The 22,353-nt window shown below is 40.6% G+C and overlaps 1 protein-coding gene and 1 long non-coding RNA gene across 2 annotated transcripts in view; both read left to right on the top strand.

The window, feature by feature from the left end:
* Positions 1 to 18,605, top strand: part of LOC137012368 (polymeric immunoglobulin receptor-like) — a 31,425-nt gene extending 12,820 nt beyond the window's left edge. Inside the window, exons 2-5 of the mRNA XM_067375532.1 lie at positions 17,303 to 17,605; positions 17,726 to 18,049; positions 18,176 to 18,292; positions 18,477 to 18,605. Of these exons, the coding sequence (XP_067231633.1) occupies positions 17,303 to 17,605; positions 17,726 to 18,049; positions 18,176 to 18,291 (743 nt within the window). The 3' untranslated portion in view covers position 18,292; positions 18,477 to 18,605. The remainder of the gene's footprint in view (positions 1 to 17,302; positions 17,606 to 17,725; positions 18,050 to 18,175; positions 18,293 to 18,476) is intronic.
* On the top strand, positions 2,194 to 4,029 carry LOC137012363 (uncharacterized). The gene is made up of 5 exons (XR_010893559.1): positions 2,194 to 2,235; positions 2,904 to 2,959; positions 3,208 to 3,295; positions 3,792 to 3,856; positions 3,966 to 4,029. It is a non-coding gene; the product is annotated as an uncharacterized lncRNA (long non-coding RNA).
* Positions 18,606 to 22,353: the final 3,748 nt, after the last annotated feature.

The following is a 22,353-nucleotide window of genomic DNA, read 5'->3' as shown; positions in this document are numbered from 1 at the left end:
ATATAGCTAAATGGTGCGATAAACCTAAAATAAATAAATAAATAAACTAACGTTAAACAAAGGGCTTGCACAATCTACTACTCTTTGATTGTCTCGTTAAGATGACGCTGAAGTGCATTCCAAAAAAAAAAAAAGTTTTCTGACCCCTCCACCCTTCATGCCTTCAAAGCTTTCACTCTGGAGGGTAAACCCTTTGAAGGGATTAGGGCATAGGGATCAGCCCTTCCGAATGGAACGCAGGGTTTTTCTCTTGTTGTTTCTTCAATGATTCTGCTTATTAACATCAGGTGTCACCACTAATTGTCAATCATCACTCAAACGTCAATCAATTATCTCATTAACTTTAACACTGCTTCAGTGTTACTTTTTAACACCCGGCAAGATGGATTAAAGATTAAAACAGTATATATGTTTTAGATAGAATGCTGTCATTAGTGTTTGACAGCATGTGTAACAAAAAAAAAAACAAAAAAACAAAAAAAAAAACCCATAATGCTATAATTTGGTACCATAATGCCATTTTTTTTGATGTTACCAATGAAAGTCTTGCAGTAATTTGCTGTTAATTTCAATACATATTTTTCTTACAACAGCTTTTTTTTTTAAAGTTTATTTTAATGCATTTACATCAATATAATGGTAAATAATAGAGTACAGTTTACTGTTAAAATAATTATTTACAGTATTTTTAAAGTATAATGATTACAGCAACATCTTGCCTTTTAGAGCACTTACAGGATTTTATTACCAGGTAAATACTGTAATTCAGTGCAATTACAAAAAATACTGTAATGTATTACTACGATCAATTTTATAATCCTGAAAAAAAAAACTGTACACTCAAAAAAAAATTTAACCCCAAAAGTTAAAACTTATGTAATTCAATTAGATGTCAATTTTCCATCCAATTTAATCACATAAATCCAATGCAAAAGTTAACATTTATTTAAGCTTCACCCTTTCATGTTCAGTTAACGAATGAATTAAATACATCTTATGAAAACTGATGAACTGTGATTTTAAGCTTGTATAACACATAAACTTTACTCCTTTCCAATAACTTATTGTTACTTGCTTTATATAATCACCTTACATTTTCTTAATTCTATTAAATAAATGGACAAAACATGTTACATTTTCAAACAAAATTGGTCCATAAGTCAAAAGTAGCATCCAATCTGACCAAAAAAAAAAAAAAAGCATGAAAGCAACATACTGTAGTACTTAACAAATAAAAGCAGTTTCATGAATCCTTCTAAACTCAATTTTCCAGTGGTTATGACTCATGTTTGACTTTTTAGTGTGCCCACAACTAACAGGGATCAACAAGAAACCATATTTTTAACATCAAAGATTAATGTCACATTTTCAAGGTAACACTATCATATTATTGCATAGTTTGGCAAACAATGTGCTTTCGCCTGATCTATAACACAAAACAGAAATGTAAACGGTCCCTTCTCTTCCTAAATATTTGTTAAAACATGCTCTCTCTTTTTTACTATAACCGTGTTTTCAAAGTGACCTTCAGAATCTGTTAATTTCTTGTGATATTTGTTGAAACAACTGAATAACCAGGACCCTTTATACAATAAAATATAGTACAATAAAAATAATTAAAATAAAAGGGGAAAAAGAAACGCAAATACACTCTAAAAAAAAATGGTTCTTCAGCGGTTCTTTGGGGTGGTTAAGGTGCTATATAGCACCGCTACCTTATAAAGAACCAGTAAAGCACCTGTATGGTTCTTCAGCGGTTCTTCAGTGGTTCTTCAGCGGTTCCTTGCTGTGGTTAAGGTGCTATATAGCACCACTGCCATACAAAGAACCTGTTAAGCCTCTGTATAGTTCTTTAAAGGTTCTCTAACTCTCTTATTCTCTTAGTTTAGTTGGGGAAAGGATTAAAAACAACATTAAATTACAGTGTATTTTCTAAACATAACCTGGTTCTCAACCTTTTTGTCCCCAAGCCCCTCTACACTGTTAGTGAATAAGGGTGTAAGTTGGATTGCTATAACTATTTGAGTCTGATTACTTCGTCTTTCTGCGAATTGCTCTCAATATTATAGTAGGCTACACTCAACTGCTCAAATATCTCACTTTCGGCCAAAGGATAATTTCTCTTTAAGGACCCCGTGACAGACGGTTTTTTTTTCTGACGTCATGACTCAAGTGACTTTCTGGAGTTTTCTTCTCGGCCGCCATTTTCTTTCCCCTGGACTCGGATGAAATAAGGTAGGTTGGAAATGTTTTAATTAATATACTCGAAAATGCAAAGGTTGAACATGTGTTTTAGCGGTTTAGAGTTAATTAGCGTTGTTTGTGAACATGAATACTAACGAAATCGTAACTAACCGAATTTTTTGAATTTTCGCGGCCTGCAGTAACGTTATAAAGGTTAGCGCTAATTGAATATTTCTATTATATACAAGATGTTGCATTACTCGTTTTATTCTATAGAAATGTATTGTTGTAGTGTTTGGACCATGTAAATATGTCTCTAAATAATTTTTTAAAAGAAACGTCTCCTTTACCGTGTAAGCAGCGCGTGCTATTTGAAATGATGCGGGCAGGAAGTGCGTGGGGAGCGGGAGAGACGCTCGAGTCGAGGCTGAGGGGGATCCTCGCATTACAATTATTGAGTTTAGGTTTTTAAAGTAATGTTTGTCAGTTCTTTTATTTGTCTTTTTCACGTTAGCTCTGATTTGTTCGACCAAAATGACGAAGAAAGTGTGTGAGTAAAGACATATTTAAGGCTTAACGTTACTTCATTTGACTAGCGCGAGGTGTTTTTTTTTGTAGAATGAAATGGCTGAGTATTTACACTACTAATTAATTACTTGCACTGCAGCAAACAAGTTTTTTTTTCCATTTATAAAGACTGATTCCCCTCCCCCTTTTAGGATCTAAAGCTCCTCAATGTTTGACGACTAAGGACACTTTGCAATAACTTTACATGGTAAGTAATTTCTATAAAAACGGCTATAATTGTTAATAGATAATATGAATTACCAATGTTGGACATGTTTGAATAAAATCCATCTAATGTGGTCTATTGACTTGAATGTCATCCTCATTAACAAACTTTAGACTAAGAATTATCCATTCCAAAACATTCATCAACTCCCTCTTATGCCATCTCAAATGCATGCGACTTTTTTTCTTGTTGTTTTGTTTTAATTTTTTTTTTTTTTTTTTTTTTGACAGTAGCCATTGACATTAAATTAATCACAGTTCCAGCTAAAAATCTTTACTGTTCTACTGAAGAAAAAAAGTCAACTTGGATGGCCTGATGGTAAGTAAATTAACAGCTAGCTTTCATTTTTCGTGAAATATCCCTTTAATCAAGAATGATTAAATATATTAGGGTGTAAAGCTAATTTATTAATTGATGCATGTCTTATTTTCAGACTTATAATTATATATTATAAATTCATAATTTTAAATGAAACCAATGACTGATTCAGATGCATTTCTTAATTACAAATCTGTAGTATTTTAGCACTGACGAAGGCCTGTGTGCTGAAACGCATTGGAAAAATAAAGAATTGATTTTTTTTTTTTTTAGCTCCTTTTTATTTATTTATTTATTTATTTGATCCCTCAATGCCACAAGTGTTGCTGGTATTGTCCATAAATATATTAATTGCAAATTTGGCCAGTCATTAATATGAATTATTTTCTTTTTCTTGTCCTTTGCTATTGCATATCTGCAAAAATTTGATTTCCTATTACAGATTATTGTGCTTTTTTTTTAATTAAGAAAATTAATCACAATTGCTTTATCACAGGCTGAAAACATTCACCTGAGAGAAAGTCCTGAAGACCTCATCAAGGAGTACTTTCTGAGTTGAACGTAAGAACGTATTTTGGTTTATTTTCAGAAAAATAAGTCTAAATTTGTGTATTTTGTAGTTATGCTAGCAAAAGGTGACCGAATTTGTTTTTTTTATGTTTACTATTAGGATAACCAGACAGATGATTGAGGAGCAGCTCACCATGGCAATGTTCATTATTTGGAAGGAGGGGAGAACTTCATGAACCATCTGCTGACATTGAGGGAGTTAAAGTTTTGAATCAACTTACTTCAGTTACATCAGCTTGTGCCCTGCTTCTAGGTATGACATACATCATCAACCTGGCTTGTCCGAAACCCCTTTGATTTACTTTGTATGTATATGTTAGAGCTGCACAATTTATCGTAGAAAGGTCGCAATCTCGATTCAAACACCCACGCGATCCTACTTTATTAATGACAATGATTCGCCTGCGTCTGTTAAACCTTTGACAAAAACATTCAGTGTTCATGCTGCCACTGATCCAGAGACAGCAGTTTTGAACCACACTGTAGTTATTCAAGGATTTGGTTATTTGATTTCTTTCACAAATATTAAAATTATCACATAAGTAATAAGACAAAAGGATATAAACACTGGACATCAGATAGCGATCAAAATAGAGAAAATCGAAACTAACATGGTGCTTCAAATAACTGTTGTATATAAATTACCTTGTTAAGCCACTAGGTGGCAACCAGTGACATTGTCATTGAATCATTCATTCAATAGATTGGATAAGGTTAAACCCTGATTCATCCAGTAGTGAAACAAGTATTTATTAATGAGCCATTAATATATTCAAAACCATTTTTTAAAAATAATTCATTCAAATTAAACATTTTCCGGCAATTAGAGTCCAGCTATTAATATTTTGCTAGAACTAGTAAAATAAATGTTATTTTTAGTTGTCTATTTAGAATCGTGGGAGAATTGCGATCTCTATTTGAAACCAAAAAGTCATGATTCTCATTTCATCCAGAATCCTGCAGCTCTAGTGTATGTCTCGTACAAATGTGAAGTTGTATGAATATCCAGATTTGTGCAAGGGTAATCACCTTTAAAGGATTAGTTTACCCAAAAATGAAAATTCTGTCATTAATTACTCACCCTCATCATTGGAGGAACAGAAACCTCTCAGACTTCATCAAAAAGATCTTAATTTGTTTTGAGTTCAGAAAAAGCATACGCATAAAATACGAAGTATACTTTGGGCTTTACACACAGTAATGAATGTTTAAAAAGCAAAACAAAAAAGTATTGGGTAAAAGCATCCCCCATGTTATGTTAACCTGTTGATGTTATTTTGTTTAAAGGCCTACAGTTGGAAGCAGCTGTTCTCCTCTTGCCTGCACTGTTCAAGGTGGACCTGGGGTTGCTGTTTGACATTGAGGTGAGCCATGAACAGTTGACTACAGTGTGTGAAGCACAATCTAATCAAAGCACGACACTTATTGCACATTTTGTTATAATTTAGCTTATAAGGTTTGCCTTTCAAATAAATATGTGAAGATGGTTAATGCTATTATCCCCTCTTCTCCAGGGCCATGCTCAGACCAGCCCTCCTGTCATCCCAACACCTAAGATAGTGCCTAAAGCCTGCGGGAGGATCATCTCATGCAGTATGACCACATTTTGTTCACGTTGGATGGCCAGTTAATCACAGAGTAGAGTGAGGACGTCTTGATGGCACTGGGCCTCCTCCTATGTGTATATTTTGCGTTTGGAATCGAATCCAATCCAGTGCCCTAAAGGACTGAAAAAGACACTGATCTTTTTGAAGTATGTTGTTTTGAAATTGAAGGATGCAGTCGGACTTCCTGTCACTGTAAAATGAGTGTACAACTCAATCTGTGAGTAGACTTTTGGAGTCAATACTCTCTCTTGCTCCCTTTCTTATGGTTTAAGTTCCAGTTTCTATATTTTTTTTTGAAATCCCGAAGGACAAAAAAGAAACTGCAGGACTTCAGAGCATAACTCAGTATGTAAAAACAGGACTATTGTCTTCAAAAATGTACATATTTCAAGCTTGTTGCATTATTTTGTATGTGTATAAAAGGGGAGTATAATGTGAGTTTATTTGCTGCTGAAAGAAATAAATTAAAAGGTTTTGAAAGTGTGATGTATTTTTGTTTTTCAGTAAGCATTTAGTACATGATTTTGAATCTTTGAAGTCATGATTTGGTAAGAAATTATTAATTATCATTCATAAAAGTGTAATTTAGAAGCATATTGACTCATCTACAGTAGTACCTGGCATGATAACAGGCCCTGCTAGCTCAAAAAACAATATATGGCACCTCTAATTTGACAAATGTGCTAGAAAACTTTAAGAATAGGTGCTATATAGCACCAGAAAAGGTTCCCCTATCATAACGAGCCAAAGAACCACTGCTGGTACTATATGGCACCTCTTATGGTTCTATATAGCACCATACGACAAGGTGCCATATAGCACCTTTAAAGATAGGTGCTATATAGCACCAAAAAAGGTTCCGCTATGATTACGAGCCAAAGAACCATTTTTGGTGCTATATAGCACCATTTTTCTTTAGAGTGTATTTGACTTCACATATCAAGTTTTCAAAACTTTTTTTAACACATATAACAGGTTTTCACATTTCAGCATTTAGGTGATTGAAACGTGTCCAACTCACTGCAGAGGGGTATGCTGCATACCAAAAGATCTTCTCAGCCATGCCTTCAAGAATGTCAGACCTTTGTTTGGGTGATGGAATAAGTAGCGTTCCACTTCTGTTGAACTCTGGGTCAGCTCTGTGAAGCTGAATTCCAGCAGAACATGAAAAACCAGGAACAACAAAAACCTGAGGCCAAGAACTGGTTCTCGACTTGTAATTAGATGTAAAGAAGTAATTAATTCGGCGCTACTGGAAAATAGTCATCAGACAAGTTGACTTCCTGGACTGCACTGAAAAAAATGATACTTTGGACCAACTTAAAAAAATTGCTGTAATTTTTTACAGCTAAATTTATTAGTTTTTCTCAAACTATATTTTTAATTTGGTTAAAACTTAAAATTTTATTTTAATATCAATCAAAATAGTTCTTCTGCCCAACGTAAAAATAAAATAAAAAAAAAATGACATTGAAACAAAGTTAAAATATTGTTTTTTATGGAGACCAAATCATTATTTTTTACTTTAGTGCCGCTTAAAATGTTTACTTTGGAAAAACTTTTTACCATAACATCCAAGTATAATATTTACTTCTGACTAAACTAAAAAAAATGCTGTAATTTTGGTACAAGGAATTTCATTAAGTTTATTCAAGTTAAATTTCTGATTCAGTACAAACTAGATTTTTAATAACACCTCAATCAATTTAGTCTCTTTAGTCACAAGACAAAACGTTATGAGTTGTATACTATGGTGGCTCCCAGCATGCATTGCGACATGAAGCATGTCACCATTGTTGAGATTCATACGCTGATTCTTGATGTCTGTGTGTGTCAAATGTGTTTAAAAATTTTAACTTTAAAAGTCAAGATTCAGAATGTCTGATCTGTAGCAAGAAAACGTTGTTGGTGAACATATTAAAAACAAATATGCTCTGGATAGCAATTAGTAAATGATTTCGCTTTATGATGAAAACTATATCACACCTTCATTTTGTTTCTGGTTTCTTTTCAACAAATGGTGTGTTTTGTTAAACACTATTGCAAAGAGCACAAACTCACACAAAAAGCCAAGAGTCAAACCGCCCAACTAAAGGAACCACTGACCACTACAATGGTGACTAACATTTTTAATAAAACATCAACATCTAAACCTGTTTATTCTCAAAAAGAACTTCTGCTGAGATCTTGAGAGATTTAATGTCTTGTTTTATCTTCAGTTGATTTCAGGCTGTGTGGCTTTGAGTCAGTTGTGTTTCATCTTCTGAGAGTGAAAGCATGATGTTGAACCAACATCACATTGTAACCCTGATTCAATGCCATTACCATTGATTTTTTTGTTGAAATTTCAACATTGATTCAACATTAATTGAGGGTGCAAAAGTGACATTGATTCAATGTCATTACCATTGACACATTAACATTGATTCAACGTTATTTTGATCATTGATGCTATCTGGGACTGTTTAAAAAAGAAAATCACACATAATATGTTTAAATGCAAAAAAATCCATAACGTTACTTAACATTACTCAAACGATAGTACATTTTAAAATATGTATCAGGGAAGGCCGAAAATATCTAACGTTAGCTCATTCGCCAAAAAGTGCGGTTGGCAGCAAAGGTAAATCAAGATCGATCAAATAATAATAATAATAATAATAAAAAATAGCTTATATGTCTACATCAATTATACATGAAGAAAATATCTTACCTTGTATAATCTCCTCATCCGTTCTTCATTAACTTTCCAACCGTTGAGTCACGTTGTCCCGCCCAAGACGACTTGCCGCCTTCAGGTTTTTTTATTTATTTATTTTTTTAACATCTGCATTCGCGCTTTACTGCAACGAATTAGGCATAGTTTATGTAATTTGATCAGGTTTCGAATCCATTACATTCATGTTGAGAAAGCATAATATTATTTTACTTTTTTAAATATACTTTATTTAAATAGTTTGCTTCATTTCAATTACTGGTAAGAATCATTTTTTGAGTGTATTCCACAAACAACAATATACTGTAAATTGATTATTTACAGCAATTAACTATTTTACAGGATTTTATTGGCAACTTTAGTTGCCAGGTAAATGCTGTAATTCAGTGCAATTACAAAAAAATACTGTACACTGAAAAAAAAAAAAAGATTTTTTTGATGCTGTTCACTTTATTTAAACAACTTTTGGTCCAACACCATTGTATTAGGTTTCTGGTTCACATTCAATTGCTTCATGTTAAATTAAGTTGAAACAATCATTTTTTTGCCTTAACTTGATGTTTTCATATTAAAATGTTTCAATCAAGTAAACCCAACCAGGACTCAATCAAACAGGATTTTCACTTCCCATCATGCTTTACAAAGGGGCTGAACTAGAAGTGTAAATGTTGAAATAAAATGTTATTTTAAGCAGTTTTTAGGAAGATGAGAAATTGGAAAGACTTTTTAATGTTTACTGTTCTATTATGCTGGTATTTAAAAGTTTCTCTTAATTAATAGTTTTAGGGTTACCATTGTGGTGAACTGTTGCACTTGTGCTTGGGTTGAGGACCTGCTAACAAAATTTTAAGTTACTTTAATAAAAAAGTAATCATGTTGATTGTAGAACCATTGCCACCAACTGAGTCATGATCAATTTACAATGTTATTGGGTAAGGATATTTAGGATGAATCCAGCATCACGTCTGGATTGTCAACACAGAACATCATGAAAGTTATGTAAGTCATACAACTAAACAAGAAGAATTAATTGTAAAAATCACTGTATATGAAAACAATTTAACTTATTTTGCTTTATATTTATTTTATTTTAAAATAAAACCTTTAATGTTAATAAAAACTAAGATGGTTGTGTGGAACCACTGTCCATAATTGACTTGAGTTAGTTTAAATTATCATTTTACTACAAGTTCAATTTTATAATCCTGTAAAAAAATAAAAATAAAAAATAAATAAAAATACTGTATTCCACAAACAACAATATACTGTAAATTGATTAACAGAATTATCCTGTAATCCATTTTACAGCAATTAACAACTATTTTACAAGATTTTATTGGCAACATTTTTGCCAGTAAATTCCTGTAAATTCATTCAATTTTTACAGTGGCATTATCAGAGGCCAGAGACATCAAGGGGTGAGGGGTTATATGAATGTATCTCTGAAAGGAATTACTGTCTTCAGAAAAGTTTTGATGGCAATAGCATTTTATTTTCTTCTTATCTTTGAATAAAGCAGCTATTTATAAGCGCAGTGCTGCTTTTTTTACAGCGGTAACCAAGGGAACACTGTACTGCTCTTACAAACACGCTTGTGTAAGGGGCCGTTCACACAGAACGCGTTTTTCTATTCCAATGCGCTACTTTCCCATTGTTTTTCTATGTAAACGCGGTTGGCGGACGTGCATGACCGTTACTCTCACGTCTTTTGCAGCGTCTCGCACATGAGTGTCGCGTTTTTAAGACGCCGTGTCAAGTTAAAAGAATGCGTGAAAAAGACGCTCAGCGCCTCGTTATGCTCCTGGCGTTTAAAAAATGCGCCGTTCCCATTGAAAACAATTGAAAAGGTAGGCTAGCAGCTGGAAAAAATGCTCTGGTGGACACACGACCTTAAAGTGACAATTCCTGCTACCGTCTCTATAATAACACTAATCAATCAACAAAAGACAAAGAGAAAATTCACTCGTTCTTGACTGAGTAACTTTTGTAACTCTATTTGTAACGTATATTTATAAAGTGCAGTGTTATTTTACATTTGATTACAGCTTCTGGACCTGAATACCTGAACATCTTAAACACTGATTACTTCAATCATATCTTTGTTCAGTTGTATTTATTTGTTGCGATTGTTAATTTTTTATTCTTCTTTTAATTAGTGTTTTACTTGTCTTTAATAATGCTTGAAATTTACATTAATCTAGTTGTTTTTGCTATGGTATTTTTAAACCATAGGCAAAGGTTCCTTGTGTAAGTGCTTTTTAGCCTATTGATTTTTGTTCATGAGAAAGTCAATATGTTGATTTTATTAAATAAAAATAGCTAGAGAGACACCAGAATTCTCTGTTACATTCTGTTGTGCTTCTATGCACATGCTGTTCAAATATTGTGCTGTGGTATGCTGAGGACATTTCTGTCTCTCTCTCTTTGAAGGGCCTTTTTATTTTAAAAAGGTGCTTTGTGTCCTTTTCTATTTGCTTAGAGGCATTTGTAAACTACAGTACTAAAGTTTAGCAGAAAAAAAAATAACTTGAAATTTTCACATTATCTTTTTGCACCAAATTATAGAAAGTAGTATCGATAACCGGTATCGATGTTGGTATCAATCAAATTCAAATGACACCCATCCCTATTCCTAAGTGATGAGAAGTGTGAATTTTAATTTAAATAGAAGATTTGTCATATTATACAGCCTCTGAAACCCTGAGCAGAACGTCTCGGTTACAAAGGTAACCCTCGTTCCCTGAAGGAGGGAACGGAGACGTACGTCGGACAGACCGACGAATAGGAATCTCGCCAGAGAGGCCAGTCTACTTCGAGTGTAACTAAACGAGCCAATGCACATTGGCATGCAATCATCTGCAACAGCTGCTCGCCTCGCAGCGCGGGTATATAATGAGCAGCAGGTGCGTTGCATCTTCAGGTTTTCGCTGAGGAGCCGAACCAAGCAGGCGGCAGCACAGCAGGACAACAACTGTGGCGACGGGACGTACGTCTCCATTCCCTCCTTCAGGGAACGAGGGTTACCTTTGTAACCGGGACGTACGTCTCCGTTCCCTCCTTCAGGGAACGAGGGTTACCTTTGTAACCGAGACGTTCCCATTCAGTCGGTCACGTTCGACATATGTCGGACAGACCGACGAATAGGAATCCCTACCAAAGCGCCACAGGAGCTGCCCTCCTCCAGCGCTCTGTTGTAAGCCACCTGAACCCCCTTGCCCCCGGCTAACACACAGAGAGGGTCGATCACTGTTGTTCCAAAACCCATTCAGTGAGACTATTGGATAAGGCTGGGAAAGCGTAACCTTCGTTAGAAGGAACGCTGCGGAAGCCACATCCTTCCCCGAAGGAGTTATGTGGAGAAGTACATATGGACTAACCCTGTAGGGCTGTGCTACATATGGAAGAACTGGGGTGAATCCAACTCGATAGAGATGGGTTCTCCCAGAGGGAAAGACACGGGCTTCGTTTAGGAGCAGCCGTGGAAAAAGCCATATGGGATCCCCGTAGGGTCACACATATGGAACCCAGCCTAAATCCGGTTCTCAAGGATACAACGGAATATAGGCCTGGCGCCAGACGCTCCGCCATGTCGGCAGCCGAAGGGTAACCGGAGAACTCAACAGGGTCTGCCCGTAGGGACCCTCTGGAGAATAGAACGCGCATGTAGCGCAGCAAGCCGACACTAAGCTGGGGCCTCTCCGTGCCTCTGACCTGAGGCGAGAACACGGGAGGAGACCGGCTCGACACGAAGGCTATAGTATCTAGCGAACGTGTTGGGTGTCGCCCAGCCCGCAGCCCTACAAATGTCTGTTAGCGAGGCGCCACGAGCCAGCGCCCAGGAGGATGCCACACCTCTCGTGGAGTGAGCATGCAACCTGAGCGGGCAGGGCACGCCCTGAGCTTGGTAAGCCAGGGCGATGGCATCCACTATCCAGTGGGCCATCCTCTGCTTGGAGACAGCCTTTCCCTTCTGCTGGCCTCCGTAACAGACAAAGAGCTGGTCTGAGGTCCTGAAGCTTCGAGTTCTGTCTATGTACTGTCTATCGACTTCTGTCTAAGTCGCAAGGCGCGGACTGGACAAAGCAAAGCCAGGGCTGGGTCTGCCTCCTCCGAGGGCAGCACTTGCAGGCTCACCACCTGGTCCCTGAAGGGAGTGGTAGGAACCTTGGGCACATAGCCAGGCTGGGGTCTTAGTACCACGTGGCTATCACCCGGCCCGAACTCCAGGCACGATTTGTCAACCGAAAATGACTGCAGGTCCCCTACCCTCTTGATGGAGGCCAATGCCACCAGCAGCAAAGTCTTCATAGACAGAATCTTTAAGTCTGCTGACAGCAAAGGCTCAAAGGGAGCAATCAGTGCTCTGAGCACCAGAGTAAGGTCCCAAGAGGGTATGGAGGGGGGACGAGGAGGATTTAACCGTCTCGCCCCCTAAGGAACCTGACGACCAGGTCGTGCTGACCAACAGATTTGCCATCTATGTGGTCGTGGTAAGCGGAGATAGCAGCAGAATGGACTTTGAGGGTGGAGGGGGACAGCCTACGCTCCAACCCTTGCTGCAAGAAGGAAAGCACGACACCGATCGAGCATCTTCGATGAACAGGTTCCACTTCGAGGCGTAAGCACGTCTCGTAGACAGTGCACATGCCGAAGTGATGGTGTTAAGTACCTCGGGGGGTAAGTCACCTAGAACCTCCGCGTCCCGTCCGGGTGCCAAAGAGTGCCCCGTCTCTGAGAAAGAAGGTCCTTCCTCAGAGGAATGGGCCAGGGAGGGGCTGTCGCAAGGAGTGAGAGTTCTGGGAACCAGGTCCGGTTGGGCCAGTAAGGCGCAATCAGCAAGACCTGCTCCTCGTCCTCCCTGAATTTGCACAGAGTCTGTGCAAGTAGGCTCACTGGGGGAAACGCATATTTGCGCAGGCCCCGGGGCCAGCTGTGTGCCAGTGCGTCTGTCCCAAGTGTTCCCTCGGTCAGAGAGTAAAACAACTGGCAGTGGGAGGTTTCTGGTGAGGCAAACAGGTCTACCTGAGCCTCTCCGAACTCTCTCCAGATCAGCTGAACCACCTGGGGGTGGAGTCGCCACTCTCCTGGCAGCGCAGCTCGTGATAGCTCGTCGGCCACACGGTTGAGCACACCGGGGACATGAATGGCGCGAAGCGACCTCAGAAACTTCCGACTCCACAGGAGGAGATGGCGGGCGAGTTGCGACATGCGACGGGAGCGTAGACCACCTTGACGGTTGATGTACGCAACGGTCGTAGTGTTGTCCGTACGGACCAGTACATGCTTGCCCCGTAGCAGGCCTTTGAGGCGGCTCAGAGCAAGGCGTACTGCCAGCAACTCGAGGCAGTTGATGTGCCAATGCAGATGGGGTCCCGTCCAAACCCCTGACACTGCATGCCCGTTGTACGTGGCACCCCAGCCGGTGGCAGAAGCATCTGTGAACACCACAGCATGCCGGGACACCTGTTCTAGGGGCACTCCTGCCCGAAGAAACAAGGTTCGGCGGCACTCCTGAGTGATTGGCACCCGGAACGTACCGCGCTGCCACGCCCATCTCGGGACTCTGCCGTGAAGCCAGTGCTGAAGCGGTCTCATATGAAGCAGACCGAGCGGTGTTAGAGCCGCAGCAGCCACCATATGCCCCAGGAGCCTCTGAAAGAACTTCAGTGGGACCGCTGTCCTGCCGTTGAACGTATTCAGGCAGTTCAACACCGACCTAGCACGTTCCTCTGTGAGGCGTGCTATCTGCTCGACCGAATCCAACTCCATACCGAGAAAAGAGATCCTCTGCACCGGGGCGAGTTTGCTCTTTTCCCAGTTGACCTGAAGCCCCAACTGGCTGAGGTGTCTGAGCACCAAATCCCTGTGTTCGCACAACTGATCCCGGGACTGTGCTAGAATGAGCCAGTCGTCGAGATAGTTGAGAATGCGAACACCCTGTTCTCTCATGGGAACAAGGGCTCCCTCCACGACTTTCGTGAAGACGCGGGGAGACAGGGCCAGCCCGAAGGGTAGGACTCTGTACTGATATGCCCGACCTTCGAACGCGAACCGCAGGAAGGGCCTGTGTCGCGGAAGGATCGAGACATGAAAGTACGGTCGATCGCTGCAAACCAATCCCGGGGACGGACGCATTCGAAAATGCGTTTCTGTGTGAGCATCTTGAACGGTAGCTTGTGAAGGCTCCGATTCAAGACGCGCAGATCCAGGATCGGTCGTAACCCGCCGCTTTTCTTGGGTACAATGAAGTAGGGACTGTAGAACCCTGACCTCATATCGGCTGGAGGGACCGGCTCGATCGCATCCTTCGCCAGTAGGACTGCGATCTCCGCACGCAAGACAGGGGCATCGACATCTTTCACTACAGTGAAGTGGACACCCCTGAACCTGGGGGGACGCCGGGCGAACTGAATCGCATAGCCGAGCCTGATGGTCCGAATGAGCCAGCGGGATGGACTGGTGAGCGCTAACCAGGCCCCCAGAGACCGTACCAGCGGGACCAGAGGAACCACAGGCGCACCCGCAGCGGGGCAGCGAGGTGGAACGCAGGGACGCGGCCCGGGGGGCTCTCTCTGCGAGGCGGCCCGAAGCGGCGTCGCAGTATGCTGTGCAACACTTACCTGCTTCCACGGGTGGACAGAGGGAGCAGTCGAGGCTTTGACTGCCTGCTGCTCGCTGCTGTCCGCTGGCGAGAGAAGAGGGGGATGAGAGTGGTGAGGTTCTTGCCCTCCCACTGCTTTCCGAGACCTCTTCGGACCCGGAGATAGAGGAAACTGCTCTTTTATTGAGAATTTGGGTACCGCTGGCTGTTGGGCCAGCGGCGGAACAAAAACAGAAGGAAACAAAAGATTCTCCACCCGGCCCTCCTCCGGGGGAAGGAGCGGTGCGGTCACCACCTCCTTTAGAGCAGTCCCCTCCATCTCCGGGTCGCTCGTCCTAGGGCCGCTTGGACTTGGCCTTGCCACCCTTCTTCTTGGGGGGTGGCGGGACGGGCTGGGCGCCCCGACCGCGACCGGCTCCACGGCGCCGCTTAGCCGGAGGCTGCTGCTGCTGGGGCGCGGGAGCGGGGGCGGCCGCAGGGGGGCGCCCTCGGCTACGAGCAGTCTGAGGTGCTGCGGGCGGTGGTGGAGCAGCAGCTGACCGCCTCGGCAGGATATGACTGATGGCCTAAGACTGCTTCTGTACAGTCGAGAACTGTTGGGCAAAGTTCTCGACCGCGTCGCCGAAGAGGCCGGTCTGGGACACGGGGGAATTAAGAAACCTGACCTTGTCGGTATCCCTCATGTCCGCGAGACACAGCCAGAGATGGCCCTCCTGGACCACAAGTGTGGACATCGCACGACCCACTGACCGCGCCGTAACCTTTGTCGCACGAAGCGCGAGGTCCGTCGCGGCACGAAGTTCCTGAAGAACTTGTGGGTCATGACCACCCTCGTGCAGATCCCTCAGTGCCTTGGCCTGATGGACCTGCAACAACGCCATAGCGTGTAGGGCAGAGGCAGCTTCCCCACAGGCCTGGTAAGCCTTGCCGGTAAGATCCGACGAGTGCTTACAGGCCCAGGAAGGGAGAGACGGCTCCCCCCGCCAGGTGGAGTTAGGGCACAGTTGCATAGCAACGGCCCGTTCCACAGGGGGTATGCGCGTATAACCCTTCGCTGCCCCGCCGTCAAGGGTGGTGAGGGAGGAGGACCCACCGACACGGTTTTGGGCAGTAAAAGGTGCCGTCCACGTGCCAGTGAGCTCTTCATGCACCTCCGGGAAGAAAGGTACTGGGGTGGGGGGCTGAGAAACAGCCCTTGCCACCCCGAGATACCAATCGTCCAACCTTGTGGGTTCGGGACACGGTGGAGGATTCCACACGAGCCCGACCCTGTTGGCAGCCCGGGAAATCATAGCCATCATTTCCGGGTCTGAATCGGGCACAGTTGTCACTCCCGATGGAGGCAGCTGCGCCGAATCGTCATTCCCGGAAGTATCAGGCTCACCCTCCGATGCAGCGATCGACATCCGGTCGTCTTGGGGAGCTCCAAAGGTGGACACACCTCTGGGGTGGTCCACCGCGCTCCCCCGGCAGCTCTACTGGCTGCGGAGTGCAGGAGGGATGAGGGTTCCTAGGGGGTTGGTTCCCCGAAGGAAGCGCGCTCACCGTGATCCTCAGGTCACCAGTGCCGCTGCCTGAAGCAACACTCTGCGGAGGATTGGAACGAGGCAACGGCACTGGGACTCCGCCCCTTTGCAGGAACTGGAGTCTAGACCGCAACTCCGCGACGGTCATCTTCCCACAATGGGTACATGACTCCACAAACGCCGCCTCAGCGTGCCTTAAGCCCAAGCACGCGATACAGCGTTGGTGACCATCCCGAGGCGCCAGGTAACGACCGCATCCAGCAGCACACAAGTAGAACGACATCTTTAAAAAGACGCGAACTACTCGTGTAAGCTCTTTCAGGGACTAACTCTCTCAGTGTCGAAGCACGCAGGGGAAAGCCGCTGCAGCACAGACAGGGAATGTGCAGCCTGTCGTGTGCACTCTCTTTGCAGACGCTGCTCTTACCAGCTGTGAGAACAACTTTTTAGCGCTCTTAAAGCGCACTGTTACCAGCCGTGAAAACGGCCTTCACGCTGATACACAGCTTTTTTTGCTCAATTAGAAAAGGCAAAACAAAAAGCAAAGAAGAAAGAATCGGCCCCGCTGCTGTGCTGTTCCTCCTGCACCGGACGAAAAGAGCAGTCAGAGAGAGAGCTGGCTCGTTGAAGTCCGTTCTTCAAACACTCGCTCGTAGAAACCACCATGTTTGCTCAGTAGTTCGGCTCCGAAGCGAAAAGCTGAAGATGCAACGCACCTGCTGCTCATTATATACCCGCGCTGCGAGGCGAGCAGCTGATGCAGATGATTGCATGCCAATGTGCATTGGCGCGTTTAGTTACACTCGAAGTAGATTGGCCTCTCTGGCGAGATTCCTATTCGTCGATCTGTCCGACGTACGTCGAACGTGACCGACTGAATGGGAACTGAATTATTATTTAATGATGGTATGATAAAACTCTTCTTCTTGATGTTAATCTCTAAAGCTCACATTGATCCGTTCTGAAAGAAACTCTCTCTGTCTGCAGGTTGTCAACTTTCAGGTTATAGAGAGTCTAAAGTAACAGGTTACACAGGTGGATCAGTCCTGCTGCCCTGCTCCTGTACTGACCCTCAATCTACAGTCAAATTCACCTGGCTCGTGTTACACGGGAGTCAACGAAATGAAGTATTCAAAAATGAAAACTACAAGGGCAGATGGAAACTGTTTAATGAAAGTTCCCCAGCAAATCTGTCTCTGCTCATTTCTGACCTCAGAAAGGAGGATGAAGGGTCATATAGGTGTGAGATTTTAGGCAGAAATTATACAGACATTCGGGTAAATATAAAAGGTACAGTAAATGGAATATTTTCATATGAAACCCATATTTCTCAAAATGCAGTATATGTTTTCTTCTTTCAGTAAAGTGTAAATGTCAATGTCAGTCTAACTGTTGTGAATGTGTTGTCAGGGTGTGATCTGGACCAGAATAAACAGACGGTCGAGGTGACGGGACACTCTGGAGAGTCTGTAGTTTTGCCCTGTTCCTGTACTGAACTACAGGACAAACCTCTACAGCTTACATGGACATATACTCCACTAAACCAAACAAAATCTGAAGAAATTTACCCAAATGAACAGAGTGAGAGACACAGAGGTAGAGTCAAGCTGTTGGATCAACCCTCTCCAGGAAATCTCTCTCTACTCATATCAGGCCTGAACACAGAAGATCAGGGAGAATATCATTGCTCTGTGCTTCAACAACAACACGTCAACATCAGACTCCGTGTTCAAGGTAATTTCCTGCTGTTGCTGTTATGAAAATCAGTTAAGTTTGTTCATAAAAAATTAACTGTAATGACATTAAGCTTTATTATAATATGTGTGTTATATTATGACTGACAATTATTGAATTCTGCAGAGGAACTTTACTTTCAATCAATCTGTTTATCAATCCATAAACCTGCAAAAGAAGAAAGTACAAGCACTCAACACTCAGGAGACATATCGAGAAAACAACCACACAACTCACCTTAATGTAAGTGGTCAATGATAAGATTTTAGTTTTACGAAAGGATCTTGACTAGAAATAATCAGATAAATTAATATATTGATACATGATATGATGCTTGTCTGTTTTTGAATGCTTTATTTTGCTTGTGACATTTATCAACCCAGATAACACTGATCTCTCTGAACAACATCTCATTCTCTCTCTCTAGGATGATGTGACGTTCAAACAGACACATCAGCTCACAGAGATACAGTAGAGCATGTGAAGTGTACAAGCATAAAAGAAATATGATTTCATCATCTGTATACAGTTTGAAACTTCCTGTTTTAACTCAGCGTTACTATTTTATGCACTCTGTTTTAAATCAACTTATCTAGTTTATACCCTGCAGTTATAGTGTTTGTGTTAGATCATTTTCAAAAAGCGCTTTTGCTAATGCATTGGTTTAGAAAGTAAACAATAAAATACCAAGTTGTGTTCCGACCAAATACTGCTAATACTACATAGACAGACAAACTAGAGATTTATACAGTCAGACTAAAACCAGTGTTCATGTATGTAGAAAGTTATAGTAGCTTGTTCTTCATAATTTCTGTGTCAAGTTTCCTGTAAACATTATTATCTTGGTACCATGTACACATTTTAATGATTTAACAAATAGTGGAGTATGTGAATATCTGTCTTTCAGCAGGACTGTGCTGTTTTAATACAATAAAAAATATTGTCAAATACTTTGAATACATTATGGCTAGAGGTCTTGCCCTCTGATGTTACTAAAATAAAACATTTTTATTATGTTGCATCATCAAATAGCATTCCTACATGTTCACAAACACACATTTGTTTCACAGTATTAGTGAGGACGTCTCATAAATTTACATTGTTTTTATATTAGGCTAATTATATTTTTGATCACCTGACCCAGCCCCTACCCAAAGCATTTACAAAACACTAGATTTAAGTAAAAACATGCTTTGGCCAAAATATAAGCCTTTTTAACTAGTGAGGACTAGTAAAATGTCCTCACTAATCAGTTGTCACAATATATTTCACTGTATAAGTGAAGACATTTGGCCCTCACAAGTATAGCCAAACCTATGCACACACACACACACACACACACACACACACACACTCAGCTTCTCTCCAGCACACGTCTTGAAAATACAAGAAAAACACAACCTTAGAAAATCTGATTACTGATAAATAAAGCCATCGTGATTCTTTTTAAACATCTAATATCCAAGAAGTGCCTGTAAATGACTGTGTAAATCACCTCAGGCACCTTTTAAGTCTGGCCAACTATTAGGAAAATGGATGATAATGAGACAGTCGAATGTACCAACGACAGGAGAACAAAGCATGGAGCTCTTTGAGAGGAATGTTTTTTTAGCTTTGTGTCTCTGGTGCTTTCTTTCACTCACTCTCTTTATTTCTCTCTCATACACTGTATACACAAAATACAATATGCAATACACACTCCCTGGGCCTAGATGCTTCAAAATGATTTTAAAAAGAGAAGAAACTTTTTTATTTACCATTGTATCTCTTATGTCTCATCTCTCTCATAGTGTATGCAAAGGCAAAATGAGCAGAAATTGCTTGGAAAACTGTTAAAATGACAGCTCTTTCAGTAAAAATCCCCATCAGATGTAATGTGACCAAATGGTTATGATGTTAATTTGGAATGGGATCAGAAATTAAATGTGGCCGAATATAGTTCCTCTAGGAAGTGTGCTTAAGCACCTAATTGTTAATGTGACAAGTGACACGCTATGCTTGACTTTTCAACAAAACCCTGTCAAATCCAAGAAGCCCTTTGTGTAACAGCAGTCCAGCTGAGCTGAAACCCATGAACTCTGTGGGGAAGCTCCGCCACAGATGCTGAAACGCCACGTAACCGTCGCTCACAGCATTCTGCTTTCTGAACGTCAAAGACCTCAGAGATGTGAAGTAACTGTTGTTATTTTGCTGCTGCTGCTTCATTCATCAGTTACCCACTGTCACATTGCTATATCAAAAACAATAAAAAGGACATATAACAGATTTTTATGAATTACAAGGTCATCATTTAATTTTTATTTGTTTTATTTGTTCATCTGCCATGAATTTTCCATACTGACTAATGCCATCATCAAAATCTTCTCGGTTTTAGTTTGTTATTGTATCATTTTTCATCTTTAAAGAGCTACTGCCCCCTTGTGGTTAACAGCCCTTAACACAACTCTGATTAATGTAGGCGACTCTGGAATAATGTTTCTAAATTCCTGTGCTATTAATATATTGTGAATATTACTAAACATTTAAATAATGTAGCATCATTCAGTGACAATAAACAATGGTTTCTCAACCAATGACAATACAATCCACTTAGACATAATGTTATCTACAGTTGTATGTTCAGCCCATGTATTATTATTAGTGTAGTATATAACAATCTACACATTTTGGTGGTACCACATCAGATCCGGTCCACATCTGATACATATGGATTACCGATGCGGACCAGATGTGGGCCGGATCTGGGCCGACACTATATTGCTGTCAGGGACTGCAGAAGTGATGTTTTTCAGAATTAGTTGTTCATTTGAATCCGATCAAAATATGTCTGTTATTATTTCTGCTGACATTTGATAGTGTAAGATTTGCAAAATTTTCTAAGGGGGTCAAAACAACTCTTCTATTTTTAGCATCTGACCAGTTTATGATCATTTAACCTTTTCTTATTAGAACAAAAACATTAGTTTGAGTGGGTTGGGATTTTCCCTATATGCTTATGGTATAATATGGACTGAGTCGTTGATAATTTAGCTTTTCCCTCCTTTGCTCTCCTTGGCTTCTGCTTTTTCTTTTTTATCTGCAAATGTCTTAATTATCGTTCTTTTTGATCTTCATCTATTAGATACAATACTCTGGATTTTACAAAACTCTAAAATTTTATTATTGACTATTAATTACTTCTTTCTGATTGTTATGTTACCTTTTGGTTTTATTAAGTATTTTCATTATCAATTAGAGTTTGCGTGTGAGGCTAAATTTAATTGTAATGAATAAATAATTTTCCTTCAACGCCCTCACAGCCTGGATCTCATTTTCTCAAGTTTTTAACATCAGCAGGAACGTCTAAATTGCTCAACGGCAACAGCAGCATTTTTGTAGAATTGTGTTACATGTAAACTGAAAATTCATAATTGCTTGTCATGGTAGAACGAAGATAAAACTCTTCACACAGTGAGCACAACAACAGAAATCTACATGGGTTATACTGTGGATCATTTATCATTGCTTTGGCACAAAATGCATTCAATGACTACATCTTTCAAATTATATTAATTCTTTTCTCACTTCGACACAACAAAGTGTGTTTTCTGGTGAAAAGCTTTGCTAGTGTTCTGGAAGAATGAGTTGTTTTGAGACATGAATGAAGTGTTTTGGTAGATTTAATGCATTTCGAATGTGAACGCAGCTAACATACTAGCTTTTGCATGATAATTGCTTACTTAATTTGATGGCATTACAATTTATTTAATATTTTTTTCTAATAACAGTGAAGTTGTTGATATTGTTTCATAATAAATTCTCATAAAAGTTATGCATTTTTATCAAACTAAGTGTTGCAGTACAACCCGCAGGAGAGCAGTGAAGTGTGAACTGAATTTGGCGACAGTACAGAGTGTTACAGTAGAGTTAGTGAATATTTTTCATAATATAAAATATCCCTTCAGACTCATCTCACCGCCGCCTGCTCACAGAGACCAATTTATATAATAATAAAGTTAATTAAGTGGTCAGGTGAAGCCCTTTTTTACAAGTTGACCTATAATGCAATGTCCAAGCTTAATGATTCTTGACACACAGACAACAAGATATTCTGAGGGATTTATTTACTTTTTCTAACATGCTGTCTTAATTTGACTCTTTGTTTTATAATTTATACAAAAAATATTACGATTTATTCATTCTTGAGTGTTTACTTGGCTTTAGTTTCAGCTCTACAAAACAATTTATTTAAGAGTTAAAACACAAATATATAGTAGTTATCAATATGAAACACTTGTAAGGCTGGAAGCTTACGCTGCTATTTT

Source organism: Chanodichthys erythropterus, chromosome 3, assembly GCF_024489055.1.
Source record: "Chanodichthys erythropterus isolate Z2021 chromosome 3, ASM2448905v1, whole genome shotgun sequence".
In the NCBI taxonomy this organism is placed as follows: domain Eukaryota; kingdom Metazoa; phylum Chordata; class Actinopteri; order Cypriniformes; family Xenocyprididae; genus Chanodichthys; species Chanodichthys erythropterus.
This window is presented reverse-complemented; position numbering and strand designations above follow the sequence as displayed.